Source organism: Diachasmimorpha longicaudata, chromosome 15 (assembly GCF_034640455.1).
Source record: "Diachasmimorpha longicaudata isolate KC_UGA_2023 chromosome 15, iyDiaLong2, whole genome shotgun sequence".
Lineage (NCBI taxonomy): Eukaryota > Metazoa > Arthropoda > Insecta > Hymenoptera > Braconidae > Diachasmimorpha > Diachasmimorpha longicaudata.
Genome location: NC_087239.1, coordinates 5,061,920 through 5,086,689, shown reverse-complemented (window position 1 = coordinate 5,086,689; position 24,770 = coordinate 5,061,920). Strand labels below are relative to the sequence as shown.

Here is a 24,770-nt window from a genome sequence, read left to right as displayed (position 1 = left end):
TGAAAATAAAATCCACTGATTAATTCACAAGATTGAGCGGTTGCTTCGTAACAAAATAGTTTATACAAATTTCCATTGGTTTTTCAATATTTTCATGAAAAATGTTATTTACAAAAAAACGTACATGAATAATCTACAGAGTTAAATATCGAGGGGGAGAGCATCACTTTATAATACAAGTCTTTCGATACAATAAGTGGATATAAAATTCTTCGAATGGCAGTTCCATCGGGGAAGACTTTAGTACGGGTTATAAAATCTCGGTGAAAGAAAAAAATCATCGAGAATATTTCTTCTCTGGTTTATCAACAAATTGGAAAGATCAAAATAACGATAAAAAAATGCATTTATGTCATAGAATTTTCTGTACATCCTCGAAATCAACACTCGAAGTTATCAGAAAATGGTGTTGTAAATAACATCATCCTCTGTGTGGATGATAGAGTCAATCTGCTGTGTTGTTATCATTGAATTAGCATATCTCTCCTCTTGCTCATTCTCCTCGAGATACGACTCACCACTCTTAACAATAATCTTAATTCTGGCAATGACATGACTGCCTGGACATTCCTGGACCTTACTACTTGTCTCAGTCTCACATATTTCAGCGTAAATATTATCGGTTTTCGTTGGTTGTATGTGAGTGTGTTTTGGTGGTGGTGGTGGTGTTGGTAGTGGCATCAAACTGTCTCTGACTCTCGAGTAATTCGGTTGCAATTCAACTTGAACTGGTGCTTCAAGGACACTCGTGGAAATGGATCTTTGAACTGGTAATTTTGCATTGGCATGGTGATTCTGGGACGTGACATCCGCTTCTAAACTCGAGTACCGCTCCTTGGCCTTGACAACAATTTCCGGTTTAACAGCGAATGTGAAAGACGCTGATTTCTTGGCTGGATTCCTGTTGCGTCCACCGACGTGTGTCAGTTTAGTTATACGTTCTAGGAAGCCATTTGACGAATTTTGATTGCGCGTCTGACTGCGCTCGCGTACTGTTGTTTTTTTCAACTGTTCAATACCATCACGTAGACTCTGGAGTATTGGCTTGGCCTCGGCTTTTGGCTTTATCTTTTTCAAGTGCATCTCACGTGATTCCTCGTTAATTGGAGCACTTGAATTTGTGGTGGGAATTTTTTGGGGGGCTACTCGGGGCTCTGTCGCACGATCTCCAACTGCTCGACTACAATGAGGGAGAAATATTTCAGTTGGGGACTTGTGAAGCAAGTAAACCTCACCAGATTAATCTACACTAATTTGTTACAGGATCACCTACTTCAGTATTAGCAGTCAACGTTGAAAATAACGAAATTTACCTGCAGGCAGCGAGTAATCGTTGCATCTTTGGGGAGGTGAGTAGTCTAGCTTCAGAGGGATATCCTAATGTCGCTCGTCTGACTCTTGGTGCACCATTACCAGAGGCAACGAGCTCCAGCATCTCGGGATTATGTACTGGCCGTTCAGGTACAATGCATCCAAGGACAATTGATCCCCTCGTCGATGTTTCCAGTTGCATGAGACCACCGTATTCCCTGGGCAATGGCACCGGAAGTGGGCCCGCTACCAGTCGTACCTATTGCGATAGTCGAGGGGAAGAGAGAAAAATGAAACAGACGGGCAGTAACAATGAGAGTAAAATGATAAAGACAGAGTCATCATGATCGTCTATCAATTCCATCGATCTTGATGCTGGAGATACTCACCCTGAGGGGCAACGCCCGCTTCACAAGATGATGCACCCTGTAGAGTACAGCATCACTTCCTGTGTCCGAACTGTTGCTCTGGCATATTGCGTAAAATTCACCGCGCGATGATAATGCCGCGAAGACCTCGCGACCGTGAGAATCTAAACACTGAGCGTATTGATCTTTCTCGGCTGTACCACCGGTGATGCCGAAGGCACTGTATTTTCTCGTGTCTTGAAAGACTGCTACTAATCGGAGTACCTCACCGGCACGAATCGTTGTCTTTGTGTAGTGGGCTCGCAAATTTCCATCCCCTGTGAAATTATTTGTTCTGTTAATTAACGGGATTTTAGTGATACTATGATGACATTATTTTTCCCTTTCAGGAATGGAAGTCATCCGAATCCGGTTGCATCTGAGTTACGCGCAATGCAAATGCAGCAGTGGCCTCGGAAATTAAGAGACTCCGGGTTAGAAGGGAATGATCAATTAATCGGGATTGCCGATCGAAAAAGTAAAGCCGCGCGTGAGAGAGCATGACATCGTAACTAACTAACCCATCTTGGAGTGCGTGAGGGTGTAGGCACGTAGTGGCGCCGCAAGAAGGAAAGCTGGTACACCGGCACGCACTAGGCTCTCGACGCGACGATACACCCGTGCGCTGCCCATTGCGTTGTTACCTGACACCACTGAAAACCATCCTGCAACAGAATAAATGACACCATTAGTTAGCCTTTTATAATGTTCTCAGGTTTCTCAAAGGATAAATTCTTTCTACAATAGGCAAGTTGCGTGGTATTCTCGTTATTTTTTATCCAGGACTTCAAAGATCAATTTATATTGCAATATATCTTTCGGAAATCTTCGGGAGGATCTTCCGAAGGGCTTAAGGTGATCCAAAAAGATCTCCCGAGGATTACTGAGCTCAGAAACAATTTTTGAAAACGTTCTATTTGCGATTTAATTGAAATTGCGTTCCCAAGATCGTTTAAATAATAGAGGAGGTCCAGGATAAAATGATAAAAAATTGAGAATGTGTATTAATAATCGGATAACATTAAGGTACCTTCGCCGAATGCAAAATAAAATTAGAAAATCAAATGAATCTCAATTTTTCTAGGATTAAAATGAAAATAAACACGATCTCGCAAAAATACGTAATAGTTTAGTCTTTTGTTTGCATAATAAACTTGAAATAAAATATAGAATCATTTATCACTCATGAATAACTCCAGTGAGGCTACTAACACGATAAAACCCCGTCCAGATTTATAAAGATTATGGTAATGAACCTGAGACGCTTGTGTCCCCCATAAGTTGTCGCGTAACTCACAGAGTTCCCTCATCGTAATATCTTAATCTGTGATATAACGAGAGGCAGTGGATGGCCATTTACGTATAAAAATAAACCCCCAAGCGCCGAATGATTTGTGCCAATAGTTAAAATCCTCCTCCAGTCTTGTACCCTTAAACACTTAATTAATTAATAACCCACAATCACGCGAGTATCGTTAGGCCCCCCTAGTATTACCCTAGCGCGCATACATTTGCATTCTCTACATGACCAACATAATCGTTTTGGTTCAGTGATACTTGCCCTTGAACTCTTGCACATAAAATTACAGAATTAATCAGCCGAGGGATTAATTAATTACCACAGTGACATCAGCGACACTCGAAATCCCTGTAATATGTTGGCTTTTTGCGGTACGAGCAATTCAAGGAGTACTAACATACACTAGGCAGACATGTTGTGCCATAAACCCCAGGGTGGGGAATAAAAAACATTTTTGATGAATTGTTGGTAATAAATTTGAAATTCCTGGGCCGTACGAAAATGCTCACGAAGTGCCGGTTTGAGTCATCGGAAATCCAGGGCCCATATACCATTTTCCGTTATCAAGTTATTAAATTCTTTTAATTTTTACCCTCGTCATCATCAATACCACTACCACTGCAGTCGTATTGGTGCGGGATTAATGGCGTTTGGCTCTCTGTCGAGAAAAATATGTCTTTAAACATCGGAGTATTTTTCCGAGGAGATTTTTGGACTCAAAAACTATCTTCAGAGGTTCGATTCTTCCGGAAGTTGTTCCGGATGTCATTTTTTAAGATCAGAACAAGATATTTTTTTTTATTTTTCAAAAGCTCTCGAAACTCGTTTTCCAAAAAATTGAGATCCAAATTTACCACCGCAGATCTTCACGTCACACCCCACCCCCTGTAGAACGCCAGAAAAGTACAGTAATTCGAACTTAATGAATCCCCCCGCACTCCAATTAATCTCCTAAAAAGGCTTCACCGAAGAACAAAAAAAATGAAAATAACGAAACAAAGAAAAATGATAAATAAACAGGCACGTGAGCATAAACTACTGATCACGTGGAAAAATACAAAATACCGGTTTCAATTAATTGAGAAGGAAAATATTCTCCTCCCCCTCATCCCCCGGGTCCATAGTATCTTGTGGATGTGATAGTGCTCATGCACGTGTTTATGTTTTTCTACGTGCGATTTCCGTTATGTCATCTATAACGGGGGTCTCTCCTCACGGTGAACGCCTCACGCTCACACACACACACACATCAGTCGTGTTATAGCCCGTCTTTTCTACTACGAGTTCCATTAATTCCAGCTTGTCTACTAGGCCCCTTCTGGAATGAAAAATTCAACAACAACTGGCGCGTCGACGCGCGTCTCTCGCGCCGTTTGATCTCACACCAAGCAGAAAATTCGAAGCGTTTCGCTTCGGTTTAATGCACCAGATGCAGCACCGGTGTGTGTGCACACTTTTTGCGGCTGATATTTGAGAGTGAATCCCAGGTGTGCGCCACGTGCCCTCCGCGAGCCGCTGTGCTCTGTTATTTAATACGGGGGATGCGGGCGAGGAGAAACGTCGTAATGGTTATGGGTTTTTTTTTTAAGGGACTGATTGAAGGGATGAGAGCCGCTCCGCAGTTATTGGGAATGTACTCGAGTTAATTTGATTTTTAATCAACAGGTACAGCCGATGAGTTAAATACGGCGCCTCAGGGGCCGGGGGAGCGCGGGATTTTTTTAATTTGGGCGGGAATATTTGGAGTTTGGAGTTTGGAGGCGATGGGGGTCGTGGCTAATTGATTGTTAATTTAAACACTTTTGGGAGCCAGTGATTGCATGGTTTCACTCTTTTCTTGTGTTGAGATAGGCTCGGGTGAGCCCGTCGATCGTGAAATGAAAGAAAATGGAATAGTAGTTCGATGAACCGTGAATAGTAATCAGACAGGAGATATCATTCTTTCGCCACACCCCTAGACACACTAACTTTATTGATCCCCGGGAGAGTTGCAGACAGAAACTGCCCATTGAACAATTTATTGCTCGTGATAAATACTTCCTTATAAAATAATTTCCACTCGCAGGACTAACAAGAATAGATGGCGAATAATAACCCATGAATCAAGTAAACCGGAGCATTCTCATTATGAATTAGGGGGCAGAGAAGGTTTATCATTGACATAGAACTGCACTTGACACATTAATTATCCCATAAATTCCAGGAATATCCAGATATCGAGCGGTTAGAATTTGATTTTTCCCTTCTGTCACAGGACCAATTTCCAGGATAAATACTCACACGGAAATCATTAATGTTTATCCCCATTGAAAAATAATTCAAGAATTTTTAAGTGCCATTAAAGTTCATTTTGCACTAAGGCACTCATGCATTTGTTGAAAATCTGAATGAGGAGTAATTAAATAATAAATCAGACCTGAAAAATTACCAACAGAACTATTTCTCAACTTGTCATTGCCCGAGGTATCGCAAATCTATTACAAAACTGCATTCGTGATTTTTTTTTCCACTCATTCATGGCGAAGTTTATACAGTTCATTACAAGTTATGACTGAAGTTGTTACGAGTATCTCCAGAGGGTAGATCACATGCGCTGAGGTAGGTTGGAGTGCAATTGATGGATCGAAGGCATTCGGAGTGTGCAGACTTCCCTGACAGTGATAGAATAGCGCTCTTATTGGTGAATTTATTCAGTCGATATTTTATCATCTGTACATTTACATTGGCCTTTATGAACTTTGAAGAATGATGCTGTTAATGGAATCCGTATGTCCACTGGTACCCACAGAGAAATGGTTTATTTGAACTAAACAAAGTTTATTTTTCTCAAATGACTTGTCATCAATTTCCTCATCAAAATCAGAAGATTGATTTTTACTTGCAATTTACAGACAATTATTCTATAAAAATATTAGCGAAATTGTTGTATAAAGGTTCTCGGATTTTACATTCAGCTGACCTTTGCAAATGTTGAAAAAGATCGTACGAATACAATTAAAATATTTCTCGATAGTTATCGCACCCGAAGAATGCTCATGTGAGTCAGAAATATAAAAGTGTTAAAGTCCACAGGAGTAAACGAACAAATTAAATTCAGGTGAATGCCCGAATGATAATAATTATTTTTGAAGAATTCAGAGGAGCTCCGAAGGCATAAAATAAGCACAAAAATAAATAAATTTTATTCTCCATAATTTCAGTCATTAAAAAACCGATGTAACGAGCAAATGCCCTTATTTTTCGCTTTATATCTGTGAGGTCCCCGGTCTCCCCTAAATTCCCGGGACACTCGTCAGAATCTCACCTTCGAGTTGCGCAGTATGTATCCAGCATTACCTCTGCAATTGAGATTTCATTATGTGCCGAACTATTAAATTCATAAAAACATCATAAAAGAAGAACAAACCCTTGGCATTCGCAGAAAGAGCACTTCAACCGGGTCTGGATCCATTGTCTTCATTTTCCTCGAAGGAATAAAGGACAAAAAAAAATACGAGAGGAGTAAAAAAACCCCACATTCTTGGTGGACTTTATAATCGGAAATCTCAAGGTACATCCTTAATAAGCACCAGTGCTACCTTGAGCAATATCTTCATCTCAGCTGTGTAGTCCACACGGGATCCCTTTTCTTCATCTCCAAGGGATTCGTGCCAGCGTGTAATCTTCCCAGAATGCATCAAACACTGGGTAAAAATACTATTGATGTACACAACAAACGCCCAAAGTTTTTAGCTTGTGCTAAAGTTTGTTTTTCCTCTATTCCACTTCCTAAGTCGATTTTAATAGATGGGGATGACCATCGCTTGGGGAGAAAATGATAAGACACCGTGAAACTGAAAGTGTCTTTTTTACTCGAGTCGTCCTCATAATCGTCACATTAACGGAAAAATTCTCATGGCCGGTGAGCACGAGATCATTATGGCTTCATCCCGCATTTATTTTCATCCCTCCCCATCTCAAATACCACCAAATACCCCTCCGGCGCATCCCGAGATTTTGAAAAATGTCTCACTGAAATTTCCGCGACTGTTTTCCACCTCCGTCAGTTTGAGAAAAAAAATTTTACCAACGTTCATCACAGGATTATCAGATAAATAAAATTATAATAATTAGAATTATCCCCCGACCCCCAAAACTCCCGCAGCTGCACACAAACGCACTCGACATGTCCCAAACTGTCGGCAAATTCTCCACTGCACGTGCGTGTGTACGATAAATAACGCGGACGAGACAGTAGCCCCCGAGAAACGGAACTGTGTCGCAAATTCTCCGGTTCCCCATTAATCTATCGCAATTCTAACGAGTGAAACGCGTGCACAAAGTGTGACAGTAGTGCACAAATACCGGGCATTAAATCACCTCCATAAATCACGAAGCAATGATTCACAAAATGCAACGACTATTCACTCTCCTCATGTGCACAACAACCGGACCAATGGGTGAATTGAATTGATGGTCAGTGCGTTCATCCATTGACACTGTGTCCAATAAAAAACATTAAATAATGCCCATAATAATAAACACCGTAGAATACGATAATTCCATGTACGATCTTCACCGTTAGAATTCTCGACACGAGGTGTGGTAATGAAATGCGTGGGACGAAGAATCAAAATGCGTGATAATAATCTCACCATCGATCACCATTATAGGAGTGATAGGACAGTGGAATGATTACCAATCGAAGAAAGAAACTTATTGTCGTGGGATGTCAGCCAAGGTCGTGTGTACATCAGTGCAAATACACCTCCGCACAGACAAGAAAGATTTGTCTGTGTAAAAAAAAAATTTCTCCGGAAGATCTTCCAAAAATCTTCACGAAGATCTTCCAAAATCTTCACGAAGCCCCCCAAAAAATCTTCATGAAGATCCCCCGGCAATCTTCGTGAAGATCTTCAGATGAATAATCTCGAGATCTTCCCAACTTTTCGACTTTTCCGTCGTGTAAACCTCACGTCTCTCGTGTCTACACTCATTACATTAGTCTTCTTCGAATATAAAAAAGACAAATTAACAGAATATGTTGGTTTTAACATTGGTGGACGGTTGTATTATCCCCCATCCACTTGAGTAATACGTTAACATTGAAGACGAATCACCGCGTATCGTCGTTGCAATTATGTGAGCTCGCCTCATCGACATCTTTCGAGATGAACGATACACCTTAATGGCTCTTATCCCATTCTCGCACATTCGCATCGTCAGGGTCACGTGCTGGCAAATTGATCAAGCAAATAGACGATGGTGCACAACATCGTGTTTAACATTTTAACTTCCACTTGTTGCTTTATTTATATTTTGGCTCATCCACCAAAGGAGAGGATAAATATTGAATGGAGGAGGGGGAGGGGGAGGGGGCCTTATGAACGAGCCGATGAAATGTAGATGAATATTACGTGGGCCTTGACGACGCGAGTGAATTACTCAGACGAATAAAAAAACTAATCTACATCTCGTCACTATTTACGGGCCTTATTATCACCGGAGCAAACAGCTGATTATCAAATATTTACGGTGTTCTGATAAATTGGGACTGAGGGAGTTATTTTAGTGACGTGGGGTGTTGAAGAATTAATGAGTCGAACACCCGAAATTGTTGGAAGAAGAGATTGTTGAAGAGGTGAAATTATTACTTGTCATCAGGATCTGGTGAAGATCTTCGCAGATAAAAATTTTTCTTCGCGGGGTCTTCTTGATGAGGCGTTAGGGGGAGTGGGGAAATTAGAAAGTCCTTGATTGGTGAAGGGACTATTGACTGCGACTCTTCGTAGACTTTCCTGGGACTTACAAAAATTATTTAAATATAAATAAATATTCCCGATGAAGGCAGTAGTATTTCTGGTGAAGAGATTGGATCGCCAAAATGCTTTACAAAATCATTCTGTTGTCGTAAAATTCCGGAGAAATTTAATATTTCCTGGGTGATTTGACGGTGTTTACTGACATGGAAATTTAAATAATTGAACAGCACCTGAATGTACCTGGTGTTTACATAAAATTTTCAGAATCATCAGATACTTTGCGTAAACAGCAGTAAAATTTTCCTGACGATTTCGTTTTAGCGCAAGAGCCACTGATCTGTTCATTTCTAATTTTGTGTAAAAGCCTTAAAAATGGAAAAAAAATCACTCGAGCCACCGATATCGGTTGGGAAATTCGGAGGCTGTTGTGTAAACGTGAGTAACAACAGCTGATTCAATCAGTTATTCCCATGATAATGGCTTTTGTTATCTCCATGCGAGAAGTAGGACACGAAAATTGCCCGGTGAATTTTAATGGCTTAAATTTACCTTTTGAGGATCGCCTAATTATCCATTACCAATTTTGTTCAGTTATATTTGTTATTGGACATAAACCCCGTCGAGGTTTTCCCCGTTGTAACGATAGACAAGAGCCCATAGGTAATGCCATGCTAATAGGCAGGGTCGCTCACCTGACACATGCACCAATGTACAGCACATAACGGGCTTTGTATTTTCTTTCCTTATCCCTTTCAACTCCTCTGAGTACTTTATTTTTCTCCTTTTCACCGTCGCATCTAACATTTTTTTACGCCAAGACATACGAACACTGGAGCCCAGTCAAGTGAATAATTTTTTTATTGAATTTCCTGGTTGATACGCAGATGGCAACTCCCACTGTCATCGATTCTTCCGGAAAATAAATGTTCACTTGGGTTCAAAGTGTCTAATATTTGGGGAGAAAATGTGTGGAATATCCACGGGAAGGATTTTTCAAAAAATTGTTTGGAAATGGTTTGGATGTAAAAACTCGCACCCCTCGTCGCGCGCAAACAACTCCTATTCCACTTGCTCAGACAAAGAGATCTTCAATTCATTTACATTTGCAAATGGTGCAAAAAAGAGGTCATTTTTCCGCGTCTACTGGACTCCATGGGTAACATATGAAATGGTATACTATTTGCTTGGCTATCAATCTTTATAAATTCCTGAAGTATTTTTTTACGGCCATATAATTCTGAGTTACTGCAAATAATCATTGGCCTGGCCTAGTCCTGCTGTGTATAATAACTAGATGATAGCCATGAGTCTACCCATTATCTTGAAGACCAGTGAAAATCACTTCAATCCAGCTATTCATTAGCCTTCTGGCTCTCTGTCGATTCTGGTTTTAGTTCTTCTCGTCTTCGGTAAATTGCGAGAATTTTTCGGTCTTTATTCTCAACCGCAGATTTACGGAATTTTATGGGGAACAACACTCGTTCAAACTGTCTAATTCTATTCCCAAAATTGTCTTATCACGTCCGGGACTTGTGGAGAAATTTTATTGCTTGACAGTTTGACACGAATATTCAGCGTTCCATAAAAATTCAGACTTCTCAAATTTAGAAAATTCCAAAAAAGGGCTCTCGAAAAAGAAGGAAATTAACTAGTCGCAGAATAAATTATTGTATTCATAATAAATATTGCTATCGTCTTAAAAAAATAGAGCTTCCACCGAAATGAGCGAAGATCAGATGTTGATGACATCCAATTGGACGTCAGAAAGTGAAACCTTCAGAATTATAATTTATTTATATTAATCACACTAATTACACGGTTCGTCAATGAATAATCATTATGCACCTCAGGCCCATGTCCCCATCCTCGTCTCGCAAATGGCACCACTCCGAGTGGTCCCAAATTATTGAATCGTGGGGATTTTGTAATAACCCAACATCAATTCATTTCTCGAGGCAAAAAATTATTTCAATGGGACGGTCCAACCTTTTAAATAATTTTCTCATCCGTTCAGTTCGTCAGCATTTGACAGTTGATTGCTCAACTAACGAAGGATCAATCCCACTTCCATTCCCCATATTCCACTAATTGTGAAACTCCAACAAAATATTAATATATTCCTATGATTTCTGAATTTTTATTGAATTTTTATTTAGCTACCACAAAACTCAAAGATTTTTCCATCGTATTTTAATCCCATAACGGATACGTCAACGTTCAAAAATTGCGTCAACTTCCGGCTGAAGAATTCACCCTTCAAAGGTCCCTCATGAAAATAAAACGTTTTTCTAACTTTTTAGGATAAAAATTATCCAAAAAACCTGAGTTCTTTCGCTAATTTTCGGTTTTCACTCTAAACAATATCCACTAGTACTACCATCTTTTATATCTATTTTAAATATTTATAAATATTAAAATATATCATTTTTTCCGTACAGATCTCGACTGAGAAGGTTCTCCCCTTCAAAAATACTCCATAAATATCCAGCATCGCATGATACTTTGTTAGCTCTACCTCCATTTCATATTGAATTGTTTCCTCATGTTGAGAGCAGTACCGGGCACACTCTCAATCATCCACACGATGGTATAATATAAAAGGGGGAGGGAGCGAAGAGGCGGCGAGGAGGGGGGGAGGGGGGGGTCTATAATACACACGGAACTGGTTTTCCCAGCCCATCAGCGCATAAAGGGGGAAGAAAAGGTGTAAAAAAGGTGAATGAAAGAAAAGAAAAAAAAAAAGCAAGCGTAGATATGAGAAAAGCCAGTGATAACGGGACAGGCAAACTCACCAGGATATCCCTCGGGAATGACTATTTCCGGTCCGATTTTAACGTCATGCCGATAACGATGAATTAGCAATGTTGCAGTGACACGTAACGATCGCTGCTGTTGTTTGTAGAGTAATACTGGTCTGCCACCGGTGCCCTCGAGTCTCACGACTCTCGGTAATGAGAATCTATCGAGAAACTCACGCAGTGGCATAAAACCACCTGATGAACTTGAATTGGCCTCGGCAGTTGCTTCACGCGAACTCGGTAGAGATTTTGGTAACGATGGAATTTCCCCACTTGACATTGACGAAAATTCACCGTTCGACGACATTTTTCACTGGTTGGAATTGATTTTTTTAATCGAACAATTTATATAATATGTATCACAGCCCTGTTAATCACTTGTCAATGTCCTCTGACAAAACGACACACGAAATAATAATCAAGCGGAAGGTGAAGCTGCTTGAATTACCGGTTGATAATAACGAGTTTAAATTCCGGTTACACTTTCTTCAATTATGTCACACTCACTGGTCGAGTCACGGGAGAAAGGTGAAGATGTGCTGCACCGTCACTGTCACTTTTTTCCCTTCTTTATATCAATGCACAGCGACGAAGGAACAATTGAGGATTAAAAAATGCCAGGAGTTGGTGGACTCGTTGTCACGGCTGACGGAAGAGTCAAATCATCTGTGAAACAACAGGTCCAATTTACTCCTAGATTTTTTTTTTCTACCCCTCCACACGACTGATAGATATTCACCAGTGGTGGCTAGTCGAGTGGATAAAATTGCTGTTTTCAAATCACTTTCTTCGGCTGTTCTCCATTTTTCAATTAGAATTTTTCTGAATTGTTTCTATGGTTTCAATTGTCAGTTATTATCGATTTCTTGGGGAAATTGAGTTTCCTTTCGTCTGGATTATTCACTCCCCACCCTGTTTCCCCTTGTGTCTCTCTCGCGCCCACAAATTTACGGTGGAAAACCTTCGGGAGCAGAACAAACGCAAACTTCTCACTCGCTGATCGGAATCGGTTGCCGCGGGAGCAACGGAACGCAGCGAGGAGAGATCGTTGCGCACAACGGAGAACTGCAATTATCCGCCCCTGTTGCCCTCCTTATCATTTACTCAGTCGCAATTTTCCGCAGGTACACCGGGTGGACTGGGTGGTGGGTCCCACTGGAGGAACGTACCGATTCGCAATGAGAAATCGGTCATGCACGCGTGAATTTTAATACTGTACCACGCGAATTTCACGTGATTTACCCCCGATTTTACAAAAAAAAGTTTCCCCTCCCCAGTCACTCACCGATCGGGGAGAACGAAACCGGTTGTAATATCCTTAATAATCGCAATCGGCATTCACCGTCACTCACGGTGCGTCATTCACCGCGAATTTGCTGTGTCAATCGATGAATCAGTCGCACCTGTACTGTCTCACGTGGTTGTGACCCCGTGACAGGGGACGGTAAATGATTAAAATTTTGTCGCTGATACGGAATTTATCGGCAGGTGATAGCCACGCCATTCGATCGATTTAACTGGACACGTCACACAACCCCCCCGGTGAGGGGGAGGGAACACTTGGTGCCCTTGCGATTGGCAAATGCACAAGCACGCTAGGGCACTTATCTCCTTCCACGCGATTCCCTGTGGCGTTTATGATTTACTGCTACTTCTGCACTCTACACCAATGCTGGACCCGTAATTTTTAACCGATTCAGCCGGTTATCACCGCACCTCATTTTTTCGGTTAATTGTCACTGATGGTTTTCCGTTTTTTGATAACTGCATTCTCTGGAAAATCAAAGGGTTGATTTCAGTGACGGCCGGGGGTGAGGAACGTTGATCGCGACATGGGGGGATTATAGGGGGGTGGGGGAGAAAGTCAGGGGGTGATCCAGAATTTTTTAAAAATTAATTTGATTAATTTTAATAATTTGGGATTTTTTGGGGAGACGGAATTTTATAAAAAAATCGTTGAAAAATTATGCTGAAGGTCTAGAAAATGAATTTACTGTGGGAAAATCTGTCTTTTGGGGATCTTTTTGGTTTAGATGTTTTTCTATGCGGGCGGTGATTGCCCAAAATCTCACGGAGAATCAAGACTCGAATGACTTTAAATATTTTTATCTGTAAAAAATGAAGAACAGAATTTCAAATCGAACTGGTGATTTCATCGATTCACCGACGATTTACTTATTTATCATATATTGATCCAACTAAATACGACACGAATCGACATATCGATACCATATCTCTACACTAAAAAATCCAGCAAAAATAATTTCCCCAAACTAAAATCCAAATTTGTCCGCAAAAAAAATATTCGCCGTTTCAAAAACGATCTATACTACTTACATTACTCCCGACGAGTTAAGCACAGTATCCAGTAAATCCCCAGTACAATTTTCGGACGTTCAGATCCGATCGGACCGGCGGACGCGAAGTCACTGACGCTTGGCAGCCGGCGTGCTGAGTGTAAGATAGGCACTACCACCATGAAAAATACGTCTGTGCGCCATCAGCTCGTCCCCATCGCCGCACAAAACTCACACTGAGCTGTGATACACCTACGTGAACCTTACGGAGGGAGTAGAGTAACCCGACAAATACCCAAACGACGAATGGAAGTGTATCCAGGCTCTGGTTGTTGAGGCACGTCCTCACTTGGGCGTTGATGGTATAGGGTTCGTGGGTCGCGTTGGCTTCTTAGCAGAACACATACGCATTTTATCCTTCGCGTGCCTTTTATTAGCCACAACAGCGTTCAACTCACAACCATTGTGTTTAAATGGCTGAGAGAGATATGGCATGGGGGGAAGAAAAGGGGGGAAGAGGGGGAGGAGGAGGAGAATTCACAATTTTTATAAAAATCATGTCAGACTTTTTAAATAATGTATGGGAAACATTTCATTTGATTTTCTATGAAAAATTGATTTAATAGACAGAATAAATTATGGAAAGGGGGGGGGGGAAGGGGGGGGAAGGGGGGGGTGGAATAAGGATAATTGACATTTAAAAAAAAAATTATGTCCGGTTTTTTAAATAATATATAAGCAACAGCTCATTGTATTTTGTATGAAAAAATGAAGTGACAGATTAAATGAAGGAAGAAAGGGGGGGCTGATCCCCCCCCCCCCTCCCCCTAGAATGAGGGATGAAGTGAAGGGCGTGATCCCCTAGTAATACATATTATAATATGTGTACATAAATTAATGAATTGTAAAGCTCGTAATATGCTGTCTGCGCACGAATCGTCCGTTTCTACTTAAAAAAATGGGAAATGAAAAAAAAAACACATGTGTGCTCTTAATAGCTACGGGGATAGGCATAATCACGCGTAATCATTAATGCCGCTACCAACGCACGCGCGTCGTAACTCGTTGGAGACCTAGCACACAATCCAGAGTGTGCGGTATCCCATGGATGGCTGGAGAATTCTTCTAGCCAGACAACGGGAGTGCGTCGAGTATACCTCGGCCGTATCCACCGTATGGTTTTCTCGGTGAGAAAATGGAACGACCTTGAGGTTTCGTCCTCGTGCATTGCACATATATGTGCATGAAATGTGAAGAGTGTTGGAGGGGGAGAAAAAAGGGTATCGGGAGATAAGTCCGACGACTGGGGAGTTGAGAGTAAAAAATTGAGAGGACGGGATTCGAGTCGAGATGCGACGAGACATTTTTTTGGTCGGTTTTTCCGCGGGCTTCGGGTGGTTGGGATATTTTGAGAGTTGAAATAGGGGTTGTTTCGGGGGATTCCATCCCCGAAGTCTTGAGACAGGTGTCATTTAAAAATTTCCAGAGATGATAGTGAATTTTCCAGAGGAATAATTTCATTTGTGGATTAAACTTCTCCTAAAATCTAAAATTTAATTACCCGAACGATCGTTATCCCGATCCCCTTGAAAACTCCCCGATCCTCCGTTTCCATAACTCGACAATTATCGCGGTCATCATTATCACCCACCCCGAAGATGTTCCCGAGCGATTGGTCAGCGCCCGAGCAGTTTACCCCGCCGTCTGCGACCTGAAATGCGATCTTCTCACGATTACCCCGGCCGGCCGTAGAGTACGAAAGCGGATATAAAAAAAAAGTGCGTAGAAAAATATGATGGTCTCTGAAGCACAGCCTTGCAAGGACAAGGACGCCGGTCCGCTAAGTGAAGGTGTAAACCGCTGGTATATATTCTCACGTACAATATTCCGGCCGCCCGAAGAGCCCCAGCGACGTGACTGTCCCCCAGTAATGAGTAATCACCCGTTAAAAAAAGTCCCAGTGCCCAGATCTTCGGAAGGCCCTTCGATTCTTCCTGTCCCGGGCGAGATCTTCAGCGGAGGAAAACTTTTCGACTCCAGCGAGTGAAGCGAAGTCCGCCCATTACATCAAACCGCCGGATAAATAATTCAGCAATATGCATTAGTGCAAGTTAGACAGCTGAAAGCAATGGTGAAGTCGTCGGTAGATGCTGAGAGGCATGTCCCAGATGTCGGCCGGGTGCTTAATGGAGTAATGCACGAGTTAAATGAAGTTAAGTATCTCGCAATGCCAAGTACCCCAGTACCAGGATGACAGGTGCTACGCACGCCCTGTCAATATTTTTTTTCCCTCATTTCCTCCGTTTGCTCTTGTTTCAGCAGCACATCCACCTCTTCCTCTGGAGATCCTTTTGCCAGACGCCGCGGAAGCTGACTCCAGTCCGGAGTTTCACTTGTGTATGTACGAGTCTCACTTCCCCCTTCCAAGAATGATTCCTCAGTCACCTTTGAATCTTCCATTCTCCCTCATTCTCTCCTGCCCTTTTTTTCCCCCCTGTCGTCCTTCCTCTCTCTCTCCCTCACTATTTCGCTTATACCTTCAATGTAATTGTAAGGTACTTGGATCTTTTATCACCTGCCACTGCCACTTTGGAAGCACACCCTGTCCTAAACGAAACATTCTTCTTCTCATCTTATTGTTGTCTGGTGTTTTTCTGTCTTTATGGCCCTGAAAAAAGAATAATGAAGAGGATACCAACTACTGTGGTCAGGTTTTAAATGGAAATGGACAAAGGCTGCCGAGAGTGTTACACCAACAGTCTTCTGGATTGACTGCTGTGTGGGCCCTTCTGCCACTTGAGAATAATTTTCATCTTGTACTTGTGGCACAGAAATGGGTAATTCCTGAAGGTTATGGGCTCCAGCGAACGCCCTTGTTTTCAGGAAAAACAACGTAATGCGTGGAGAGATGAATCCTCATGACTTCATTGATGCCTAATCCAGGAAGATGAGGGGAAAATATTTGGGGTCAGGGTCGGAATTCGATAAGAGGTGATATCCCAAAGGGATGATACTTGAATCCAGTTTTAGTTGGGTGATGAAGTGCTCCAGCACTGTTTTAACTTTGTGTCTGGCAACTTCCTGGTCTTTTCACTTGCGAATAAAAACCAGATATCCTGGTTCACCCACGCGAATGAGATCGGATTCGCTTAGTCTAGCATTCAGCTCTAGCTACACCAGGATATATCCTGGTTTTTCATTTCCCATTGCCCACCTTTTGTGAAACGATAAAGATCCTGGTGATTTTATGGTTCAGATCGACAGAATTATTGTTCAGGAGTTGGTGAAAAAATTTTGATGGTCAGTCAGACACCAGCAGGTTGATGATTTCAGGCTTTCAAAGTTCAGGACACCCGGTATTTTTGTCCAGTAATTTTTCGTACGGTACAATTCAGCAAAATTCTCTGTCTCGAGTCTTTTGTCTGTCAACGTTTTTTCATACGTCCGGAGTGCAGTGTTGACTATCAATTTCATATTGGCTCTTGTCTACTGCTCTATATGGAAGTTGCTGGGTGACTGTGACAGGAATTACAAGTGGCAAGTGCAGTGGACAATGTCATACACGACACCTCGCTGAGTTGGTGAGTAACAAATTCTTTTATTTGGTGGACTGAAAGGATCCTTTCTTCGGGAATTTTCCAGGGAGTCAGCTCGACGTTAATAATCTTGCAAATAAAACCTGGATAATGGACGATCGTTAGCTGAATAACAGGTGGAAATATTGTTTTTACCGCGTGGAAAAAAAATCTTCGAAGATTTCTTTGTAAATTATATTTTATAAATAATTGGAAAAAAATTTCTTCTGACCTTCCGCTAGATTCCCTCCATTAGACGTCGTCTAGGAATCATAATCCGTTAAATCGATCGAGTTACCACAACTTTTAGACGAAATTACTTCGTAGAAAACTAGTCTCGGAAACTGTTAAAGTCGACCGTTAGCCGGGACCCGAAGTGATTACAATCCACACTGTCTTCAGGCCCCGAAAATACTCTTTGAATTAATTAACCGTTTTTCGAAAGTGCGTGATGACAGCCCGGGTCTTCGGGTCCTATAAATTCCACTTTATTAGTCCCAGAATACGATTATTGAATATAATAATAATTACATGGAATCATCAGATTTTTCCACTGCTCTGTAATTTTTGCCTCGATCGCCCCTGTTAAATAACGGTGCCGAGGAAATTTACGGCTAACCCTTCCTGACTTATTCCTCCTCGACATTCAACTCTCGCTGAAATCCAAAAATAGACCATCACCGATGACAGACACATCAGCTATTCCTGATGCAGCCAATTTTTTTTCCACTTGTTTAATCCCATCTCGCCCCCACTTGCACTCCCATCCCAGTGCGCCCACGGAATTTCCCCAATATCTCAACCAACGTCTGAGAATTATCCGTCGAATGTTGGCTGCCAGCGTTGGGCTGAGTCCCAGGCACAATGAGACAACCCAGTGTGAGCCACAACTAAAGACGATGAACCTTCAAGGCCGCCGATCATGCCAATAAACCGGCGCTTGAACCGCGCATTTTCTTTATGATTCCCTAGCTCAGGTCGTGGATTTTTTAGTCTGGGGGTAGAAAGAAGGCCCATGAAGAAACCTCTCTCCGAGCATGTACGCGACGTTCGACGCGCACTCAGTCTGTCTCACTTTATTCGCCATAACTCTCAGTGAGATGCATCCCACCATTGGCCTTGGACCAAGTCGACGTACTCATCGAACGATGGGGTGGGAGGGGGGGGGAGGGAGGGGGACTGTGTCTACCTGCCTCACAGTCATCAGGAAGTTTCACTCATTAGAATGCCAACAGTCAGTGAACAATTGGCAGATGATAAAAGGGGAGAGGAAATGACCCCAATTTACCCGAAAGTAGAAAAAAAAAAATATTGCCAGGATCAATGAGAGGGTTGCGAGAGGTTCTCGGTTGATATCGGCTCTATACTGGCCCGTGGGTGGGTACATATGTATTAAAGATCCTCGCAAAACTATGCGACCACCGACATTTTTATTCTAATAGATTTTTTCCCGTAAAAACCAGTGGACTGTCCGAGTGGTAGCAATGATGGTGGTCGAATTAATGGAGATTCTTGTAATTATAATTAACGAAGTTGAAAAAAGCAGACCGAGTACTCTCATTTCTCGGGAAACCTTATACGAAGGAGCGAGCGAACTTCAGGGTCGTTCGGTGTCCACATCAGGCATGTCGAATATGCGGTCTGGAGTGGATTCTTCCCTCATTCTATTCATGTACCCCATTCAATTCATAAATCTTTCATTTATCTCCGGGGGGGAAAAAAAAAATCCCCAGTGAAAAGTCGATTCTCCCAGATTACGATGGAGTAAAAAAATCAAAACCCGACCAATAATTTCTCCGAATACAGTTGCAACACAGACATTCCCTTATTTTGACCAGTTCGTTACGTACCAATATGAGATTCTTTATGTTGGCGGTGGTGCATTAGTTCGGTGCCCTTAAAAATGTCAAAAATAATTTATGCTCAAGCGTTTGGATGGGAAATGTTTTTGACGTTGCGACTTTAAACTCACCTTCGTCTCTCCTCTCGCATGTGTACACGGGCACATACACGATACACGTAAGGGCCGAAAGTTTTAGTACACCACGCAGACATCGTATACGAAAACTTACCGAGCCGGTCCATGGTCATTACCTTGGCCTCTCGCGTCTTCGGTATTGTTTTTTTTTATTTTTTTTCTCCACTTCTTTCACTCTGCGTTACTTTTTTCCCCCCTCCCCCGCGCAGATATTTTTTTTTTCTCTCCACTCCTGGCTGTGCATTTTTTTTCCCCCTTCCGCGCATAAATCTCAGCCGTCCACCCTTTTCTCCCTTGTACATTCATTCGTTTTCAGCCCCTCTCTATCTCAGCAAATGCACACATCCCGAGCCCCAGCGCCGAAAGGCCCGAGACATCGGCGATACTTTAGCATTGAAAATCCACTTTGGACACAAACACCGGTGAGCAAGTTTGCCTCCCGTTGGAGAAAAACATCCCCGTGAAAATTAACCAGCATTTGCATTGTAATACACTGAAGGATAATCACTATGATTGCGAATGGGTGTTGCCCAATCCCTTAACTTTAATAGCCTCAGCCTCCCAAAAGAATACTGTGGCATGCCGCGAGAAACAACTCGTGCTTACACTTATTTTATTTTAATTTTCTTTTTTTTTTCACTTCTCCAGCTTCATGTTTTAAACACCAAAAGGCCCCCCCTTTATTCACCGTCCCTTTCAGGATATCTCCGACAAAACCCGTGGCCGGTGTATGCCCCGTTGTATAACATCGTGTGCTTGTGATGCCTTTACTGCGCTGGTCAGTCGTAATTTTTCTCCTTTGTATTCTGGACTCCAGACCGCACTCGTTTGCAGCACACGGGATACGGTTTATTTTTGTGAGCCGTGTAATTGTTAGGGTGAATCTTAAAAGACTGACTTTAATTTTTCGACTTCATTTTTGGGAGCAGTACACGCCGGTGCTCCTGACATGATTTATCTAATCGTTTTCATTCGTGAGAGAGAGAAGTGGCTGGAAATTCATATTTACACAGACAAAAAAAATATTTCTTCCAAAGTTAATAATTTATACGACTGATTGCGTTGAGATTAGTCTCAGAAGTTCGTCGGTTCTAATTCTCGAAATTGTTTTCGAAATTTTCTGGTGAAAAAGAGGGGGAAGAGGGGAAAGGAATCGTTTGGATTTTTTTTCAGATAAATAAATCAATAAATCAATAAATAAATCAAGTTATTTTGTACCTCACAAGTGGTTTGCATGCGATGATAATTTAATCCCATCCGCAGAATGGATCAACGTCTGCGGGATTTTAAACCACACCTTCATTTCACCGCGATTCTAGGGCTCTTGATTCTGATGGGACCACAAAATTCTGGTAACACCAAGGTCGTGCACACGCGAACCAACTCTCTCTCTCTCTCTCTTCATATTTGCGGCAATTCTCACCTTTTGCAGAGCCGAGAGGTATTTGCCCTCGATAACACCTCCCAGTGACGACCTCGTGATGGAAATTACAGGTACATTTAACGTGTCTGTGATGCGTGTACTCCCCTGATTCGATATTTACGTACGACTCGAGATGGAATAATGAGTAAACTGGATTGCCGAGGATAATCATTACGTAAGGATTTTACGTGTTTTAATTATCGACAAACGGGGTATAATCACCGAGCGAGTCCAGGTGATCGATCGATATCACGCAACGGGAGTATCAAACATGATTTTCTCCGTTGATTCTCGGCTACCGTTTTCGCGTGCATATCGTGATCGTCGTCCTGGCATCACGTGGGTACGGCAATTGATTGGTTGATTTTTTCAAAATTTTATTGTACAATTTTTCTTCTTGTTTTCCAATTATTTTATTTTTCCGCGAGTTCTCACGGAAGGCGGAAGTACCCTCCAAGGGCACAACGACAACGCAAATAGATCCTGAAGTGGACGTTTGAGAATGGGTTAACTCGGAGATGGCGGAGATCAGAGATCGCTCTCGGGGTAAACCGACGGAGGAGTACCATGTCGGCACTAACTTGTATTAATGTTGCCGATCAATCCTAATGGACGCGGCTGCATCAGTGCCAACGTATACGCTCCATTTGCATGCGCGTATGCCCCCGTCGGGAGAGACTATCCAGGTACAAGTTATATACTCTGAATAAATCGTGGGTCATTCGTGGAGGTTTCTTCCTGAGGCACTGCAAATAGACTTGAAATGAACTCCGGGAATTTTTCTTTTTGTCGCGACAGTTGTAGGCGTTTTGCGTAAAACAATTTTAATAATTTAAATGTGGAGAGAGAAATTTGGTGGAAAAATTAGACTTGGGAGGGGAATTTTTAGGATAAAAATAAACTTTGAATTTTTCCCTGAATTTTTTCCTGGAATTTTTCCTTGAATTTTTCCCTGAAATTTCTTTTCGTGTGAACAAATAAATAAATTATACAATAAAATGTCGAGATTCTCTCAAAATTCCATCATTGAATGTTCAGGGAATTTTTCATCTCTTGAAATTCAAAACCCCAGATAAATTGATTCCACCATCAACGATAAGAAAACCCCCTCCCCCGTTTGTTTCCAATTTCCCATCTCCTGGACTTAATAAATATCCATTGGCAAGACAATTTGTCGACACCCAACCGGCCATTGAAAAATTTTCTCCCCTTCCTATGAATAAATGATAGTGATGGGTATCAACATCGTATCCACAATATTTCCCTCCACCTCATCTCAAGCACGCATCGTAAAATACACCAGCCAACTCGATCCTCGTTGATGCTGTACCTCGTGTTCGGGATACATTGAATGTGCCCGAGCATTATTACCTCCTAGCCCCAAGCAATTTACACGTTTTTAGAAGTTGAGATTGGAGTTTGTCTGTGAACAGTGTTGGTAACACACGGTGGATAATATACCGAGGGCGTAACCAGGAATACCCCTTCAGACTTTTCAGACACGGAGGCTGGGGGAGAAGGAAGTGGAAAAGGTCAGCAGTCTCTTGAAGTAGCTGACTCTCAAGACGGCGATCCTCCACCGAGATTCCCCCGGTTGGATTTTTTCCCCCCCTTTTACCCATCATTTTCTCTTTATTTTGTCTCGAAAAAAAATTTCGTGATTCCATATTCCGTGATGCAGTGAATTTTTATCGCACGGTGGGATCTTTCGATTTGATCGACCGTCGGGCGATGAGGGGGCTGCAGGGGAGGGATGGGATGGGGGATAATTCAAGGAGAGTATCCACTTGACTCAGCAGGATCTCACGTACAAAAATATCCCCGAAAATTCCAAATAAAATCCCACAAAAATTTTTTAACACCATCATCCTCAAAAAAAAAAAAAATTCCCAACTCCTGGATGGCTTTGATCCACCTGGTGCATTCCCCCAACACACTCTGTCATTTTTTCTCCACGAAAACAAATCCACAATGGAACGAATGAGGTACATAAAAACAGTCTTTGAGGCGTTTAACAGCTTGGTAACTGCTAACGTGATCGTAATTGGTTGGCTCTTGTATTGTGTTGGTTTGCGTCGTGAAATTTTTCGTGGAGTTCCTGACAACCTGGCGAGAAGGGGATGGAGGAAAGGGGGTGTAGCGAAACAGTGAAACCGCAGAGGCCATCAAAACCGAGAGGGGAAAAAAAACGATGTGCTTTTTAAAGGAGTTGAGAGAGAAAAAAAAATTGCGAATATTTTCGCTGGACTGGCGAACGGGTACGGGGGTTATATATACTCGAACGATATATAAATTACACGTCTGATCCCCGGGAGCCCCGAGGAAGGTAACGGTACACCCGAGGGGGCAGTGGATGACAACGACGACGACGCTTACGACTGGTACCGATGTTCTTTTCATTTTCTGTCTCTCATTGGCTCGGTAACCTGCCAACAAGCCGGCGGAGGCTGAACGTTGTGCTGAGAAGATGAGAAGAGCGACCTGAAGAAAGAAAAGAGCCAATATCCGAAGAGGTGAAAAGGGGGAGAGGGAGAGGGCGAAGATAGGGGAAAGAGTTTGAGCTTGATCGCGGAGTGAGATTGTCCGTTGAGGAGTTACAGTCAGTGGTCTTATTGCTGAAGCTCAACGGAATACATGAAGCGGTCGATCAAAGGGGACCAAGTCTGGCTACCCGAGGGACGATTTAATGGCCTAACAAGTGGACACGGTGTCTTCGTGTCAGCCAAACTTTTTTTCCAGATCTGAGAGACTTCTGATTGCTGATATGACAATTATAATGAGTCTTGGGGGGGCTGGGGGTGAACGTCGAGGGGGTGGAGGTGGTAGAATTTCGATAGAAATACCAAATCAACGGGAAGGAATGGAAAAATATCGACTCGTTAGTGTTGATTGAATTAATTTGATTGACGTCAGAAACATTTTTCTACTCGAGTTCGAAGGACGAGCTCGGGGAGACGAAAATCAGGGGGAGGATCGGAGGAGTCCGGATTCGTACCACTAGGAAATTCACCTAGAACAGAAGAATTGCGTGAGATCGACGACACCCACGCATTGGGAACCCACTTTCACATTTCCCATAAGGCCAAGCCCCACTGTTGATTCTGATTACGAGGACGTGCAAGGCTTCACGAGAAAAAGATACAAAATAAAATCACCGTTTTCCCCTCGTAGAACTTGTGTGAATTCGCAGGGTCACGTAATCACCTGGAATTTTCACTCGTGAACTGTGTGATTAAAAGAAAACAACGAGAGTGTGACACCATTTTCTATTCACATCACCAATCGCAATGGAGTGTCTTCATCGTCGTGGGAATTTTCAAAAAATGTACAGAGAGAGAGAAGGAGAGAGAAATGACGGAATTACTCCTGGAATTTGTGGTAAAAAGAGTATTTTTTTCAGTCAATGTTGTGAGTAATTTTTACAGTTATTTTCTGGTGATTTTAGGGGAATTTTTCCCACCTACGTACCCTAATGACAATTTGAGGAAGAAATTCCCACGATAACTTCCCAGTACAGTCAATTGATAGGTTTCTTACTTCTCCTCGAGTCGGAAAAATTCTTCCCAGAAATACTTGTGATTATCGCCATTACACACACCGTCTACGCATGTACCTCTGGTAAATGCCCCTTGTATGGTTACCAATCTTCTAATCTCACCACTGATTTTACCGTTTTTAATATGACAATTAAAGTGTATCCACCCGTTGCCAACTCACCACCAATGTTTTTTCCAACGTGTCTTTCTAATTTTACCCCACTCGTAATCTCGGGTCGTTATGCACTGGGATAAGGAGTTATGTCCTCCGAAAGCCATCCTCTTCTAGTCGCCATTATCGTCCGGTATGACCGGCTCCACCGCTTTATCTCGAATCATTTTTCTACTTCTATTTTTCCCCGAGTCCCTTCGTTTCTTTTATTCTACTCTTTTCCCTCAATGAG

General features: G+C 42.2%; 1 protein-coding gene across 2 annotated transcripts; it reads right to left on the bottom strand.

Annotated features, from left to right (window-relative positions):
- Nucleotides 1–396: 396 nt before the first annotated feature.
- On the bottom strand, nucleotides 397–14,157 carry LOC135169618 (uncharacterized). Of its 2 annotated transcripts, none has more exons than XM_064134773.1 (6): nucleotides 13,895–14,157; nucleotides 11,552–13,330; nucleotides 2,240–2,383; nucleotides 1,701–1,996; nucleotides 1,314–1,570; nucleotides 397–1,180 (listed from the first exon to the last, which is right to left on the bottom strand). In XM_064134773.1, the coding sequence occupies exons 2-6, from the start codon at nucleotides 11,862–11,864 to the stop codon at nucleotides 397–399; spliced, it is 1,794 nt and encodes a 597-aa protein (XP_063990843.1). In that variant the 5' UTR covers nucleotides 11,865–13,330; nucleotides 13,895–14,157. The 2 variants fall into 2 exon arrangements, with proteins under 2 accessions (XP_063990843.1, XP_063990844.1); XM_064134774.1 differs by lacking the exons at nucleotides 11,552–13,330; nucleotides 13,895–14,157 and adding exons at nucleotides 6,323–6,356; nucleotides 6,425–7,090.
- Nucleotides 14,158–24,770: the final 10,613 nt, after the last annotated feature.

Bases quoted from the DNA above. Each gene is read 5' to 3' on its own strand.
- LOC135169618 (XM_064134773.1), bottom strand. From the start codon at position 11,864: ATGTCGTCGAACGGTGAATTTTCGTCAATGTCAAGTGGGGAAATTCCA. The intron at 2,384-11,551 runs GTGAGTTTGCCT...ATTCTGTTGCAG, and splicing joins CATTCCCGAGGGATATCCTG to GATGGTTTTCAGTGGTGTCA. The intron at 1,181-1,313 runs GTAAATTTCGTT...CCCTCATTGTAG, and splicing joins CGATTACTCGCTGCCTGCAG to TCGAGCAGTTGGAGATCGTG.